The sequence below is a fragment of the Mustela erminea genome, chromosome 11, assembly GCF_009829155.1.
Source record: "Mustela erminea isolate mMusErm1 chromosome 11, mMusErm1.Pri, whole genome shotgun sequence".
Classification (NCBI taxonomy): Eukaryota; Metazoa; Chordata; class Mammalia; order Carnivora; family Mustelidae; genus Mustela; species Mustela erminea.
Window position 1 is genome coordinate 75,512,202 of NC_045624.1, and position 16,169 is coordinate 75,528,370.

General features: G+C 39.1%; 1 protein-coding gene across 1 annotated transcript in view; it reads left to right on the forward strand.

Moving 5' to 3' along the window:
- ABCB1 (ATP binding cassette subfamily B member 1) overlaps positions 1-16,169 on the forward strand; it is a 107,354-nt gene that overhangs the window by 34,294 nt on the left and 56,891 nt on the right. The window contains exons 6-8 of the mRNA XM_032304512.1: positions 138-329; positions 735-906; positions 10,501-10,625. Of these exons, the coding sequence (XP_032160403.1) occupies positions 138-329; positions 735-906; positions 10,501-10,625 (489 nt within the window). The remainder of the gene's footprint in view (positions 1-137; positions 330-734; positions 907-10,500; positions 10,626-16,169) is intronic.

Here is a 16,169-nt window from a genome sequence, read left to right on the forward strand (position 1 = left end):
TACTGCCTGTCACCATCCCTTCTAATTTAAGGGTGGTAAGGCAGCTAGGTGACTGAAAATATATGTACAAGTGGTCTGTGGGGACAGCCATGGCGATAAGAAAACTGTGTCTGTGGAGAGTTCTCGTTGCTTTGCAGGTATGCCTATTATTACAGCGGGATCGGGGCTGGAGTGCTGGTGGCTGCTTACATCCAGGTGTCCTTCTGGTGCCTGGCTGCTGGAAGACAGATACTCAGGATTAGGAAACAGTTTTTTCATGCTATCATGCGACAGGAGATTGGCTGGTTTGATGTGCATGACGTGGGGGAGCTTAACACCCGGCTCACGGAGTAAGTACCCGCTCTTACATTTAACTCACACACGGTTCTTATTCCTTCTTAAATGAAAAGAGAGGTTGTCAGATCTGTTCAGAGATATCAGTGCATAACTCAGAAGTCATTATGAGACTGAATTCCTTCTGAGCAGCAACCATGCCTTATACATTCTTTGGTCCCTACCACCCTGGCAGGGCATGAAGGCATTTGCATGACTAGCAACGAATGAGGGAGACCTGCCAGACTCATAGTCATCTGAGAGCAGTGCAGGAGAGCAACAACATGATGTTTTCTGAGGAAGTTTCTGAGCAAAATCCTGGATGGAAACCAATTGCCCCACACTCAGAACATAACAGCGAAATGGATTCAGTTCTAATCCGCAATTCTCATGTTTACTTCTAACACTGTCTGTTCTTTTAGTGATGTCTCCAAAATCAACGAAGGAATTGGTGACAAAATTGGAATGTTCTTTCAGTCAATAGCAACGTTTTTCATCGGTTTTATAGTGGGATTTACACGTGGTTGGAAGCTAACCCTTGTGATCTTGGCCATCAGTCCTGTTCTTGGACTGTCAGCTGCTATCTGGGCAAAGGTGAGTAAAGCATGTAAATCCAGATTTTATACGGTCCCCACTACACCTTCCCCCATGGTGGAAGGCTGTTTTTATATCATATGGTGACCCAGACTATATACTTGATACTTGGTTTTATTTTATTTATTTATTTATTTTTAATTTAAGTTCAAGTTAGTTAATATATAGTGTAGTATTGGTTTCGGGAGTAGAATTTAGTGATTTATCAGTTATTCCACAAGTGGCCTTATTAATGCCCATCACCCATTTAGTGCATCCCTCCCTCCCTCCAGCAACTCTCAATTTGTTCTCTACAGTTAAGTCCCTTATGATTTGTCTCCCTCTTTGTTTTTATTTTATTTTTCCTTCCCTTCCCCTATATTCATTTATTTTGTTTCTTAAATTCCATATGTGAGTGAAATTATATGATATTTGTCCTTGACTGACTTATTTCTCTTAGCATAATACACTCTAGCTCTATCCATGTCATTGCAGATGGAAAGATTTTGTTCTTTTTGGTGGTTGAGTAATATTCCAGTGTATGTATATATGTATACACTCTCACACACAGAAACACACCAGTTCTTTATCCATTCATCAGTAGATGGATGTTTGGGCTCTTTATAATTGGGCTGTTGTTGATAGTGCTGCTGTGAACACTGGGGTGCACATGTCCCCTTCAAATCAGTATTTTTGTACCCTTCAGGTACCTATTTAGTAGTGCAGTTGCTGGATCATGGGATAGTACTGTTTTTAACTTTTTGAGGAACCTCCACACTGTTTTCCAGAGTGGTTGAACCAGTTTGCACTCCCACCAACAGCTCAAAAGTGTTCTCCTTTCTCTGCATCCTTGCCAATGTCTGTTGTTTCCTGAGTTGTTAATTTTAGCCATTCTGACCAATAGTATCTCATTGTGGTTTTGGACTTGTATTTCCCTAATGATGAGTGATGCTGAGTATTTTTTCATGTGTCTTTAGCCTCTTGTATGTCTTCTTTGGAAAAATACCTTTCATGTCTTTTGTCCTCTTCTTAGCTGGATTATTTATTTTTTGGTTGTTCATTTTCACAAGCTTTTTATAGATTTGGATACTAGCCCTTTATCTGATATGTTATTTGTAAATGTCTTCTCCCATTCCAGAGGGTCCCTTTTAGTTTTGTTGGGTTTTTTTCCTTCACTGTGCAAAAGCTTTTTATCTTGATGAAGTCCCAGTACTTCATTTTTTGCTTTTGTTTCCCTTGCCTCCAGAGACATGTCTAATACGAAGTTGCTGCAGCCAAGGTCAGTTTGCTGCCTGTGTTCTCCTTGAGGCTTTGGAAGGATTCCTGTCTCACATTTGGGTCTTTCATCCATTTTGAGTCTATTTTTGTGTGTGACATAGGGAAATGGTCCAGTTTCATTCTTCTGCACATGGCTGTCCAATTTTCCTAACACTCTTTGTTAAAGAGACTTTTTTTTTTTTTTTTCCATTGGATAGTCTTTCCTGCTTTGTTGAGGATTACTTGACCATAGAGTTGAGGGTCCATTTCTGGGGTCTCTGCTAAGTTCCATTGATCTGTCTGTTCTTGCACCAGTGCCATGTTGTCTTGATGATTACAGCTTTGTAAAGAGCTTGAAGCCTGGGATTGTAATGCTTCCTGCTTTTCTTTTCTTTTTCAACATTCCTTTGCCCACTCAGGGTCTTTTTGGTTTCATACAAATTTAAGGATTATTCATTCTAGTTCTGTGAAAAACACTGGTGGCGTTTTGGTATTTTGATCAGGATTGCATTCAATGTGAAGATTGCTTTGGGTAATACAGACATTATAACAATATTTGTTCTTCTAATCCCTGAGCCTGGAATGTTTTTCCATTTCTTTGTGTCTTCAATTTCTTTCATAGGTGTTCTGTAGTTTTCAGTACAGATGTTTTACCTCTTTGATTAGATTTATTCCTAGGTATCTTATGGTTTTTTGTGCAATTGTAAATGGGATTGATAGCTTGATTTCTCTTTCTATTACTTCACTATTTATATATAGAAATGCAACAGATTTCTGTATGTTGATTTTATATCCTGCAACTTGGCTGAATTTGTGTATCAGTTCTAGCAATTTTTTGGTGGAGTCTTTTGGGTTTTCTACAGAGAAAATCGTAGTCATCTGTGAATAATGAAAACTTGACCTCTTCCTGGCCAATTTGGGTCCCTTTTATTTCTTTTTGTTATCTGATTGTTGAGGCTAGGACTTCCAGTTCAACATAGTTGAACAACAGTGGTGAGAGTGGACATCCCTGTTGTGTTCCTGATCTTAGAGGAAAAGCTCCCAGTTTTTCCAGTTTTTCCCCATTGATGATGATATTAGCTCTGGGCCTTTCATATATGGCCTTTCTGATGTCATGGTATGTTCTTCTATCCCCACTTCTTGAGGGTTTTTATCAAGAAAGGATGCTGTATTTTGTCAAATGTGTTTTCTGTACCTATTGAAAGGATCCTTTCTAATTTTTTTTTATTTTTTTAATTTTAAATTCTTTATTTTTTATTAACATATAATGTATTATTAGCCCCACGGATACAGGTCTGTGAATCACCAGGTTTATACACTTCACAGCACTCACCATAGAACATACCTTCCCCAATGTCCATAACCCAACCACCCTCTCCTTCACCCCTCCCCCCGGCAACCCTCAGTTTGTTTTGTGAGATTAAATATGATCTCCCTGATATGAGGAGGTGGTGATGCAACATGGGGGCTTAAGTGGGTAGAAGAAGAATCAATGAAACAAGATGGAATTGGGAGGGAGACAAACCATAAGTGACTCTTAATCTTACAAAACAAACTGAGGGTTGCTGGGGGGAGGGGGGTTGGGAGAAGGGGGTGGGATTATGGACATTGGGGAGGGTATGTGCTTTGGTGAGTGCTGTGAAGTGTGTAAACCTGGTGATTCACAGACCTGTACCCCTGGGGATAAAAATATATGTTTATTAAAAAAAAAAAAAAGAGTCTCTTATGGTTTGTCTCCCTCCCGATCCCATCTTGTTTCACTTTTTCCTTCATATCCTTTCTAATATTCATGTGGTCTTTCATATTGATTGATTTGCAGATATTGAACTATCCCTGAAGCCCAGGAATAAATCTCACTTGATTGTGGGGAATAATTCTCTCATTGTACTGTTGAATCCAATATGCTAATATCTTGTTGAGAATTCTTGTATCCATGTTCATCAGGGATATTGGTCTGTAATTCTCCTTTTTTAGTGGAATCTTTGGTTTTGGAATCAAGGTAATGCTGGCCTCATAGAATGAGTTTGGAACTTTTTCTTCCATTTCTATTATTTTGGAACAGTTTCAGAAAGATAAGTATTAACTCTTCTTTAAATATTTGGTACAATTCCCCCGGGAAACCATCAGCCCCCTAGACTCTTGTTTCTTGGGGTATTTTTGATTACTGATTCAGTTTCTTTGCTGGTTATGGGTCTGTTCAAGTTTTGTGTTTCTCCCTGTTTCAGTTTTGGTAGTTTGTATGTTTCTAGGAATTTTTCTGTATCTTCCTGATTGTCCAACTTGTTGGCATAGAGGTGCTCATAATATTCTTTTATAATTGTTTGTATTTCTGCAGTGTTGATTGTGATCTCTCCTCTCTCATTTGTAATTTTATTTGTTTGTCCTTTCTCTTTTCTTTTTGATAATCTATCAAAAATTTATCAATTTTGTTAATTCTTTCAAAGAACCAGCTTCTAGTTTCATTGATCTGTTCTACCAAGTTTTTAAAATTTTTTCATATCATTTGTTTCTGCTCTAATATTTATTGCAGCATTTTTAATTTTGGCCTGACTCATTTTTAGGACTTTTATCTCTGCAGCAAATTTCTATGGTGTCCTCTATACTTCTTTCAAGCCCAGCTAGTATTCTTTTTTTTTTTTTTTTTTAAGATTTTATTTATTTATTTGACAGAGATCACAAGTAGGCAGAGAAGCAGGCAGAGGGAGAGGGGGGAAGCAGGCTTCCTGCTGAGCAGAGAACCCTATATGGGACTTGATTCCAGGACCCCGAGATCATGACCTGAACCAAAGGCAGAGGCTTAACCCACTGAGCCACCCAGGCACCCCCCAGCTTGTATTCCTATGACTATTTTTCTAAATTCTTGTTCAGATAGGTTGCTTACATCTGTTCTGAGAAACTCCCTGTCTCTGGTTTCTTCTTGATCTTTTGGGGTGAGTTCTTCCATCTTGTCACTTTGTAGGTTTCCTGTTCCTGAGAGTAATGCTAAGAAGCGATCATACACTGTCCAGGGTCTGGTGCATTAGGAGGTGTTTGTGGTGTATGCTGTGTGCACTGCTGTTATGTTTTGGCTGCTTTTTCTCATAGGTCTGTCCTCTGTAGAGTTCCTCCTTGCTCACAGTGGGGTCTATTTGGACCTTTAACTAGGTGTGTTTTGATTTATTTGTTAAAATAAGCTATTTAGGGAAATGTCCAGGAAAACTGCAGCAAAGCCCATCCTCAGCTGGTCAGCTTCATGAGGTCCTCCCTGGGGACGTGGTCCAAATTGTCCTGAGGCTGTAGGAGCACCTCAATACTTGGTCTTATTTATTTATTTATTTTTAAATCATTTATTTATTTATTTATTTATTTGAAGAGAGAGAAACAGCGAGAGAGGGAACACAAGCAGGGGAAGTGGGAGAGGGAGAAGCGGGCTTCCAGCGAGTAGAGAGTCTGATGTGGGGCTCCATCCCAGGACACTCGGATCATGACCCTAGCTGAAGGCAGCTGCTTAATTACTGTAATTATTATTACAGGCATAAATCCTTTGTTCAAAATCGGTGGGAATAAGTGCCTGTCAACTCCCTAAGTCCTACCCCTGTTTGGATTCCATGGTGTCCTGGACCACGTGGTTATTTGAGAAAGCGTTGAGCTAGAAAGAAGTAGCTCTCACATCTCATCGCCTGACTTCATATAAAAGGCATGCTTGACTCTTTTTTTTTTTTTTAACATTTTATGTATTTCTTTGAGAGAGAGAGAGAGAGAGAGAGAGGCCAAGCAAAAGAGAAAGAGTACAAGCAGGGGAGAGGGGCAGTGGAATAGGGGTAGAGGGAGAGGGAGAAACAGGTTCCCTGCTAAGCAAGGAGATCCACGTGGGGCTCAGTCCCAGGACTCTGGGATCATGACCTGAGCTGTAGGCAGGCACGTAGCTAAATGAGCCACCCAGGGGCCCAAAGGCATACCCAACTCTTTTTTTTTTTTTTTTAAGATTTTTTTATTTATTTCTGTGTCAGAGAGAGAGAGGGAGAGAGCACAAGCAGGGGGGAGCAGCAGGCAGAGGGAGAAGCAGACTCCTTGCTGAGCAAGGAGCCCAATGTGGGACTCAACCCCAGGACCCCAGGATTATGATCTGAGCCAAAGGCAGATGCTTAACTGACTGAGCCACCCAGACATCTGGGCACACTCAACTCTTAAAAGAGCTGTGTGCTTTGTGGAAAATCCCATATTCATAGAGATTTAAGTTCACAGAACAGCACATATGTCCTGTTCAACTAACATTGATTTTAAGGTTTTTTTTTAGGTTTAATTTAATTTGTAAATTGATTTAACAGTTCTGTCAGTGTTATAAATGGTTCTCTAGTGTTTAAAATATTTAAATCTATTGGTATGAAAATAATTTTGAAGAAATATATACTTTCTAGTCCCTGTGCATGTATATCCAAGCCTGCAGTGTTTCCTCCCAATCACAAAGGCAAAGGAATATCATTGGCCCTCCCCACCTCTGCACACAGGTCTCTGATGATTTTATAAAACTTATTTTCCCTTTCAAGGCTGGGTGCAGTGTTCATTTTAAATTGATTTGATGTAAGAGTGCATGGCAGTAGGGATTGGTCAAGTTTGTAGTTTCTGTTGCGTTTACCACAACTTAGAGAAAGCACTACAAACTCATTTGGCCAAAACATAAGATACTGGTGGGCCAACCATAGTCAAGCCTAACATAAAATAAATCAGATGGTAAATATTAAGTTGTAAAAGTTTTACCCTGTAGGATGGATAGTATTTTGATATTACATACAGTAACTACCATTTATTGGGCATCTAATATGTCAGGAAAGTATGTATTATCCTTCTGAAATGTAGATATTATTTTATTTAACACAGGAAGAAATTGAGGTTCTGAGGACTTGGTTAATTTGTTGCTGAGAGCAACAACGTGTAAATGATAGTCTTGGTGGTTAAACAGCATTTCTCTATTAGCTGAAATACTTGGCAAAATCTTGTGTGTTAATTGATTTTTCTGTATACTGGAACATCAAGCAAGTCAGTTGGCAAACTCTTCATGTCAGTATTTATTAAAGAACTATTTAATATGTATTGATGTCTGTTCTAGTTAAGTTAGGAAAACAGAAAGTTAATCTTTTAGTAATTATGTACTGCTTCATATACTATTTATTTAATAAACGGAGCTGCAGGCTTATTGCTGGAGACCTCAGCTTTAATCCTCACTCTGCCATGAAGTTTTGGTGTGCTTTCAAACTAATTTCATAAGTTCTCTGGTTAGCAGTCATAAAAAAGAAATGTGGCCCAGCCTGGAAGCTGCTTTGTCCCCATGAGGCCGAGGCTCTGCTCTCTAACAGGGGCAGGAAGGAGGAACAGGAAGGAACCCAGTCACAGCAAGGTTCCGTGTCCAGTAAGCAGCCTCCGACAAGTGTGCTCTCCACCCAGAGACAGGGCAGCAGCTAGAGGGCACAGGCAAGGGGAACCACCACACACTGCCTCCCCTGAGAGAGATGGCCAGTAGTATAACCTTCTAGAATGCATTTCCATCCCTCAGGTGGCAGAAACAGAGACCATTAGGAGTGCTAGCAGCTCGAGATACACCCTGTTAACCAAAATAACGCACAAAGCCTCTGAACAGGAAACTGCCACTGGAAACACAGCTCACAAAAGTAGGCCAGGAATTTCAGGCTAAGCCCATGCAAGGTAACCACTTGTTAAAAATTAAAGATTTAAACAGGACCGTTTCTCCTAACATACCAGACAAAATGTCCAGGATACAGTAAAATGTCACTTGCCATACAAAGAACCAAGAAAAGCACAGCTTCAATGAGAAAAACAAAAACAAAAACTAAAAAACCAAGAAACAAAAAACAATGAACTGACACACTGAGATAAATCACATATTAGAATTATTGGACATGGATTTTTGAACCAGCCACCATAAAAATGCTTCATGAATCAATTACACATTCTCTCGAAATAAAAGAAAAAAATAGGCAATATCAGCAGTGAAGTAGAAGGTCTAAAAACAAGATGAAATAAAATGAGAAAACAGAAGGATACAACAGCAGAACTCGGGGTCGTGGTGGATGGTCTCGGTCTCCCTGAGTGGTCATGACAGAAGAGAATCTGTACCTGGAGAGAAAACTGTGGAATTCACTGAACTCTGAAACAGAGAGAAAATGAAAAGAGCTTCAGGGGTCTGTGGAACAATAACAGAAATTCCAACATTTGCCACCAGTGGAGTCTCAAAGGAAGAGGAGAAAGAGAGGCAGGTGGAAGGAGTATTGAAACTAACCCTAAATTTAAACAGATCGAAGCCTTCAGTCCAAGAAAATAATATGCCAAAGGGGCACGTTTGCGGTGGCAGATTCTGCTTCCTTTGAGTTGTTTTGAGACACCAGGCAGGTCTAGTGCATAACTGGGTTATTGCTTTGGGTACTAAAGGTAGGTACGTGTGGCACAATATTTGCACATAGGACGTGATTAATAAATGCTCATTGCCGTCACCCACCCATTCTTTTTACTGGACAAGGGTTTTTGCCTGATGTCCTGCATTCCAAACACGGACACCACTTTTGTGGCAGAGAGAAAGGGTTTTATTACAGGATGCCAAACAAAGAGGTGAAAATTTCTCAAATCTGCTTCCCTGAAGGGTTGTTATGGGGTGTATTTAAGGTTAAGGGATTAAGATATCTCAGGGTACATAGGTTGGATGGAATAAGCTTGAATGGATCTAAGGAAAAGGAGAAGTGTCCTCCTTTCCAAGCATGTGCATTCAGGAATCCTGCCTTCTCATGGGACACGTGTTCATTAAATGTCAGCCTAAGAATGATGGGGGTGGAGGTGGGGAGGCCGCGGGGTGCATTATCAAAGAGGTTCCTTTTTTCACTTTTGACCTCTTCTGTGCCTCCTGTAAGAATTCTTCCCGGGGTGCTCTCATCTCAGCTGGTCTTACCAGTGGTCTGTCAACTTCTGCTTAACAGGCTCCTAAGGCAATCAGATTAACCACAGTTTCCTCACAGTAGTCACACATTTGTTAACTCAACATCGTGGGTTTCATTCTTAAATCTGTCCCAGCTCACAGCAAAAGAAGAAGTGTTGTTAAAATCAAAACAACTTTGTGCTTTTTACTGATACTCCTTGTATAAGTGAGTCTGCAAATGCCTCTAAATTACCTATTGAAAGAGTATAATACTGGGTGCCTGGGTAGCTCAGTGGGTTAAAGCCTCTGACTTCGGCTCAGGTCATGATCCCAGTGGGATCGAGCCCCGCATCGGGCTCTCTGCTCAGCAGGGAGCCTGCTTCCTCCTGCCTCTCTGCATACTTGTGATCTCTGTCCATTAAATAAATAAGAACTTTTTTAAAAAGTGTAATGCTGTTTAATTCAAACTTTATTACTAATCACTTGCATGTAACCCTTCAGTGTCTGACTTGACATAGGCATTCCAGGGACAACTAGTAACAGAGTCCTTTGCCTGTGCTAGTTGATCCCATTTTCACAACAGGGCCCTCCAGGAGCACATTCATATGTCAGTGCCTGGTTCAAGATCAAGAGAAGTTCACGCTCCTTCCTGTCTGTTAATTCAGGTTTTGCAGCCGTATGGACTCAGCTTTGAATCTTAGCGATTTCACTCATTAGCAAATTAGTTTAACTTTTTCGCCTCTTCATTTCCTCATATACAGAGTGAGGAAAAATAATACCTACCTCACTGTGCAGCTGAGAAGAGTAAATGAGATCCCGTGTATAGAATCCACCCAGGACCGTTCCACAGAATAAATGCTCAGGAACCAAGCAGAAGGATCGTGGAGCGAGCATAAAATAAAAGATCTCCCTGGTGGCTGAGTACACTGTTTTGCTCAAGAGGGAACTCTTTCTTTCCTCTGGCCCCTGGGAAACCTTGAAATCCAAGTCCCGCTCTGTGCTTGATCCTCTGCATTTTCTGGTCTCCCACCTTGACACTTCCAATCCAGAGAGCAATTAACAATTGCTGTGTTCAGCTCATATTGTATTTCCTTTATGTAATTAATGCCTTTTTTCTCATTTTGTTTATGATTATCCTATATACCTCCTTTTCTGAACTTGAAGATCTCCCCCACAGCCCCAGTTTTATTTCTTTAGATGAAGATCCATGAGGTAGTTGGTGAGAAAATAAAAGTGTTTAAATATTGCATACCATCTCAGTCCAGAAAGAATCTGAAGTGCTAACAGTGTGAATATGTGTACTTAGGACATCATGACCAGAGATGAATGAAAGGCAGACTTTATTCTATACATACGTTAACATACACGGATCATTGGTGTATATATATATATATTTTTTTTTACAAAAGATAAATTTTAAAAATGTTTAAATGATCTGAAATTGCATTTTTCAACAGATACTGTCTTCATTTACTGATAAAGAACTCTTGGCATATGCAAAAGCTGGAGCAGTAGCTGAAGAGGTCTTAGCAGCCATCAGAACTGTGATTGCTTTTGGAGGACAAAAGAAAGAACTTGAAAGGTTTGAGATTTTTATTTTAAGTTGCTAGTAATTTTAAATTGTTTCATTATATATGGCCTTCAAATTGACCGTATTAAGTATAGGGGGGGTGTATGTGTGTGTGTATATGTATTTTTAAGGAGCTTCCAGGATATTATACAGCATAGCTAATATTCTGGAAAAGTTGTAATTTTAGTTGTACTCTTCTTATATCTGCTAATTCAAAGGATTTTCTAGAATGTTCTAGATGGGTAGTGAAAATAAAATAGTTTCTTTTTTTAGTTATTTTTATTAACATATAATGTATTATTTGTCCTAGGGTACAGGTTTGTGAATCATCAGGCTTACACATTTCATAGTACTCATCATAGCACATACCCTCCCCAGTGTCCATAATCCAACCACCCTCTCCCTACCCCCCCAACCCCCAGCAACCCTCAGTTTGTTTTTGAGATTAAGAGTTTCTTATGGTTGTTTCCCTCCTGATCCCATCTTGTTTCATTTTTTCTTTCCCTACCCCACAACCTCCCGCCCTGCCTCTCAAATTCCTCATATCAGGGAGATCATATGATAATTGTCTTTCTCTGATTGACTTTTTTTGCTCAGCATAATACCCTCTAGTTCCATCCATGTCATTGCAAATGGCAAGATTTCATTTCTTTTGATGGCTGCATAGTATTGCAGTGTGTGTGTGTGTGTGTGTATCACTTCTGTGTATGTGTATATGTATGTGTGTGTGTGTGTGTGTATGTGTGTATATATAATATATATATAACTTCTTCTTTATCCATTCATCTGTTGATGGACATCTAGGTTCTTTCCATAGTTTGACTATTGTGCACATTGCTGCTATAAACATTTGGGTGCATGTGCCCCTTCAGATCCCTACATTTGTATCTTTAGGGAAAATACCCAGTAGTGTGAATGCTGGGTCATGGGGTAGCTCTATTTTCAACTTTTTGAGGAACCTCCATGTTGTTTTCCAGAGTGGCTGTACCAGCTTATTCCCACCAACAGTGTAGGAGGCTTCCCCTTTCTCCGCGTCCTCACCAACATCTGTTATTTCCTGACTTGTTAATAAAATAGTTTCTTAAGGCAGAAACATATTTGATATCTGATGATAATTTTTCCCCATTAAGTCAATTCTTGGTTCTCTAATACTAAATGAACATTTCGTATAAGATCAAGGGTTACTTTTTTAAAAATTATTTTTTGTTACTTTTTAAAGAAATTAACATAAAATATATTACTTGTTTCAGGGGTACAGCCTGTGATTCCTTAGTCTTACACAATTCACAGCATTCACCGTAGCACATAGCCTCCACATGCCCATCACCCAACCACCCCATCCCTTCCACCCTCCTCTCCTCCAGCAACCTACAGTTTATTTCCTGAGATTAAGAGTCTCTTATGGCTTGTCTCCCTCTCTTGTTTCATCTTGTTTCATTCCCCCCCACCGCTTCCCCTATGATCCTCTGTCTTGTTTCTCAAATTCCTCATATCAGTGAGATCATATGATAATCGTCTTTCTCTGACTTATGTCGCTTAGCGTGATAGCCTCTAGTTCCATCTACCTCATTGCAAATGGCATGATTTCATTTCTTTTGATGGCTACATAGTATTCCATTGTATATCTATACCACATCTTTATCTATTCATCTGTTGATGGACATCTAGGCTTTTTCCATAGTTTAGCTGTTGTGGACATTGCTGCTATAAATGTGAGGGTGCACATGCCCCTTCGGATCACTACATTTGGGGATACAATTTTTTAAAAGATTTATTTATTTGAGAGAGAAAGAGAGAGCACACAGAAGTAGAATGGAAAAGAGAAGCAGACTCCCTGCTGAGTGGAGAGCTCGATGTGGGGCTTGATCCCAGAACCCTGAGATCATGACCAGAGCCGAAGGCAGATGGTTAACCCACTGAGTCACCCAGGCACCCCTCCAAGGATAAATTCTATTCCATGATTTTTTTCTCCTCTTGCTGGGGCTCCTCATCAGTAGGGTTGTGCTCCATGATTTGGAAGACAAAAAGAAAAATAACCAAGTATTTTGAAAATTTAATCAAGAATTTAAAAATGAATAAATAAGGACAAATTGCTATAGATTTTTAAAAAACTATTTTTAAGAAGTATGGGTTTATACCAATAAATTTTAAAACCCTAATGAAATAGACAATATCCTAGAAAAATACAGGCTTAAACTCTTCCTTTGGAGGAAGAAAACTCGAGTAGACCTACAGTCACTAGAAGAATTGAATCCAAAGTTAAAAATCTCCATGTTCTGCCCTTACATGCACAGCAAAACCCACAGAGTCCGCATAATTTTACAGACAAGTTCTCCCAAAACTTCAAGAAAGAGATAAAGCTATGTTATAGAAATTGTTTCAGAGAACGGGAAAAATATATAGAGAGGGAAAGTTGAGAATTCAACTTTGAAGCCACAATCAGGCAGATATATGAGAAAGGAGAATTATTAAGCAGTTTTACCTAAAACATAGATGCAGAGGGTTTACATAAATTATTAGCTAAACAAATCCATGTGAAAATATCATAAGATTAAAAAAAGTCTTGAACTTATTAGCTTTCTCCCATGAGTGCAAAGATGGTTTAACATCAGGAAATCTATTAATATAATTAAGCACATTAAGAGATTGAAAGGAAGAAATGCTTTGTATTGATAGGTGGGGGAAAAGCATTAATTACATACGATTTATGACAAAAACTCAAAGTTAGGAGTAAGAAATTTCTTAATATACAGTATAAATCAGAGATACATAAGGGAACATCATACTTAAGGTGCAACGTGCAAAGCATTCTTTAAAATAATGAATGAAATGGGTATATCTGCTAGCATTTTTTTTTTCTATTTAGTGTTATCCAGTAGATAACACCCACTGGAACAAATAAGAGTAAGAGTAATAAAAATAAAACAAAAAAGGTGGAAGACTTAGGTGATCTGAAGAGAGGGGGCTCAGTTGGTTGAGCGTCTGCCTTTGGCTCAGGTCCTGATCCCAGAGTCCTGGGATCAAGCCCCACATGGGGCACCCTCCTCAGTGGGAAGCCTGCTTCTCCCCCTGCTTGTGTTCCCTCTTTCTTTCTGTCTCTGTCAAATAAGTAATAAATAAAATCTTTTTAAAAAAATAAAAAAGAAAAGATAGAAGGGTTGGAAAACAAGAAGGAAAATTGTCATTATTCACAGATGGTATGATTGTATGCACAGAAATTCCAGTAGATTCTGCAGCCTACAATGCTCAGTGAGATCTCTGGGCATCTAATCACAATTCAGAGAAAAATCCTGTGAAACCAGCAATGAATGATAAGATAATAAACAGAATTCCATTGATTCTAAGATGCATATTTTTCTCTCATGATGCTGAAATTAAGATAAATCCTACAATCAGTGCCATCTTAGAACTGCCATGGATCTGGATTGAAATCGATTCTTACAGGCAGGATTTGCATTTACTTCTGCCATTCCCTGGGGATGGTATTGACCTGAGACCACCTGACATGAAATTCTTTATCTAGCAGTTTTTGAACCACACCAGGAGTGTGAATTTATAGTTCAGACCTGCGTGAGTATCATCTGTGGTTCAAATTCTCAGGGAGTTGTTTTCTCCTCCCTTTACTTGAAGCCAGGGTTGAGATGTATGAGTTCCCCTGCAGTCACTCTTCCTGGGGTATATGCATATTATACTGAGGCTATAGCCCTTTGGGTCCCAGCTGGAGATGGAGTATCCTACTAAATTCCTTAATGCTACATAAAATAATAGAATAACACTGACTCCTCCCAATTAATGATGTCCTAAATTTGATGAATATGATAATTTTAAAAGGAGATTGTTATTAGCAATAAAAACTATTATTATATAGGGGATATAACATTAGTAAGGAGGGAAAATACATCATGGAAGTTAAGTCCAGGCTTCAGAAATTACATAAATCTGATCATTTTAGTTCAGTAGAAGTTTAAATGAGTGACGGGGTTTTTTTCCTAAAGAAGATGGGGATTAAATTTTTATTCTAAGAATAAGCAAATGAGGGGCACCTGGGTGGCTCAGTGGGTTAAAGCCTCTGCCTTCGGCTCACATCATGATCCCAGGGTCTTGGGATGGAGCATCAGGCTCTCTGCTCAGTGGGGAGTCTGATTCCTCTCTCTCTGACTGCCTCTCTGCCTACTTGTGATCTCTATCTGTCAAATCCAAAATAAATAAATCTCAAAAAGAAAAAAACATGTCTCAGAGATATAAAAAAAAAAAAAAGACTAAGCAAATGGGCACATCTTACTGTATTCAGAGATTGATTTCATTTGTGACATCATTTCTTCAGAAGATATTGGTTATTGGGATATGTCTTTGAAAGGAGATTCTATCCTGGCAAATTGGAAATCAGTTTTGTCTTTAAATAAGAGTAGATTCAGGACTACGACATGCTGGCCTCATTTTCTTAACAGTTGGCCATGTCTTGGAAGTTCATTCATTCAGCAGATGGGGCCAATGTCTACTACATGTACTGTACTGCACTCTGGGTTTTCAATAGTTAATTGAAAATAGAAGAACTTTCCCCTCTAAGGATCCTTAGTCCAAAGAATAAGTTGGAGAAAAAGGGAAGAGAGGAAGGTAGAAAGGAAGATAAAAAAGAAATCATTCAAGAAATTAATGAAATTATCAGCTTTTTAAAATGTGCAATGCAAGAATCAAGTAGTATGCTGATAAGGGTAAGGAGGGAAATTTTACTTTGTTTTTTTGTTGTTGCTTAATTTTTTTAAAAGATTTTTTTTTATTTATTTGACAGAGAGAAATCACATGTAGGCAGAGCAGCAGGCAAAGAGAGAGGAGGAAGCAGGCTCCCTGCTGAGCAGAGAGCCCAATGTGGAATTCGATCTTAGGACCCTGAGATCATGACCTAAGCTGAAGGAAGAGGCTTAACCCACTGAGCCACCCAGGTGCCCTGGAAATTTTACTTTAAATATGGCAGATGTGGAGGCCTCTCTGACAAGGTTTCATCTAGGCTGAGACTTGAAGGAAGAAGAAGAGTGTACCCTGGTGGGATTAGGGATAAAAGAGTCTTCCAAATTTCCAGAGATGGCAAACTTTGGTATGTTCTAGAAAATACCATAAGGCTTGTATGCCTGGAGCTAAGTTGAGTGAGGGGGGATGAGAAGAGAGGCTGTTGAAGGAAGTGGGGGCCATGGAAGAGTTAGGATTTGACTCCAAGGGCACAGGGAAGTAGTTGAGGGTTTTAAACAAAGGAATGATGTTTTAAGATCATTTCTGTCTGTGATTGGTTTGGTGAACAAAGTAGAGCAGTTAAAATATATCTATATCTATATCTATGGATATTCTAAAATACCACACTACAAAAAAAAAGATATTCTATATCTAAATATCTAGATATAAAGATATTCTATATCTAAAGATATAGATATAGATATTTTAATTGCTGTATCTAATATATAGATATAGATATGGATATAGATTGGTAGCAGGGAGACTGATGGAAAGGCTGTTGTTGTAGCCTGGCTGAAAAGGCTTTTACGGTGGCCTGACATGGACTACAGG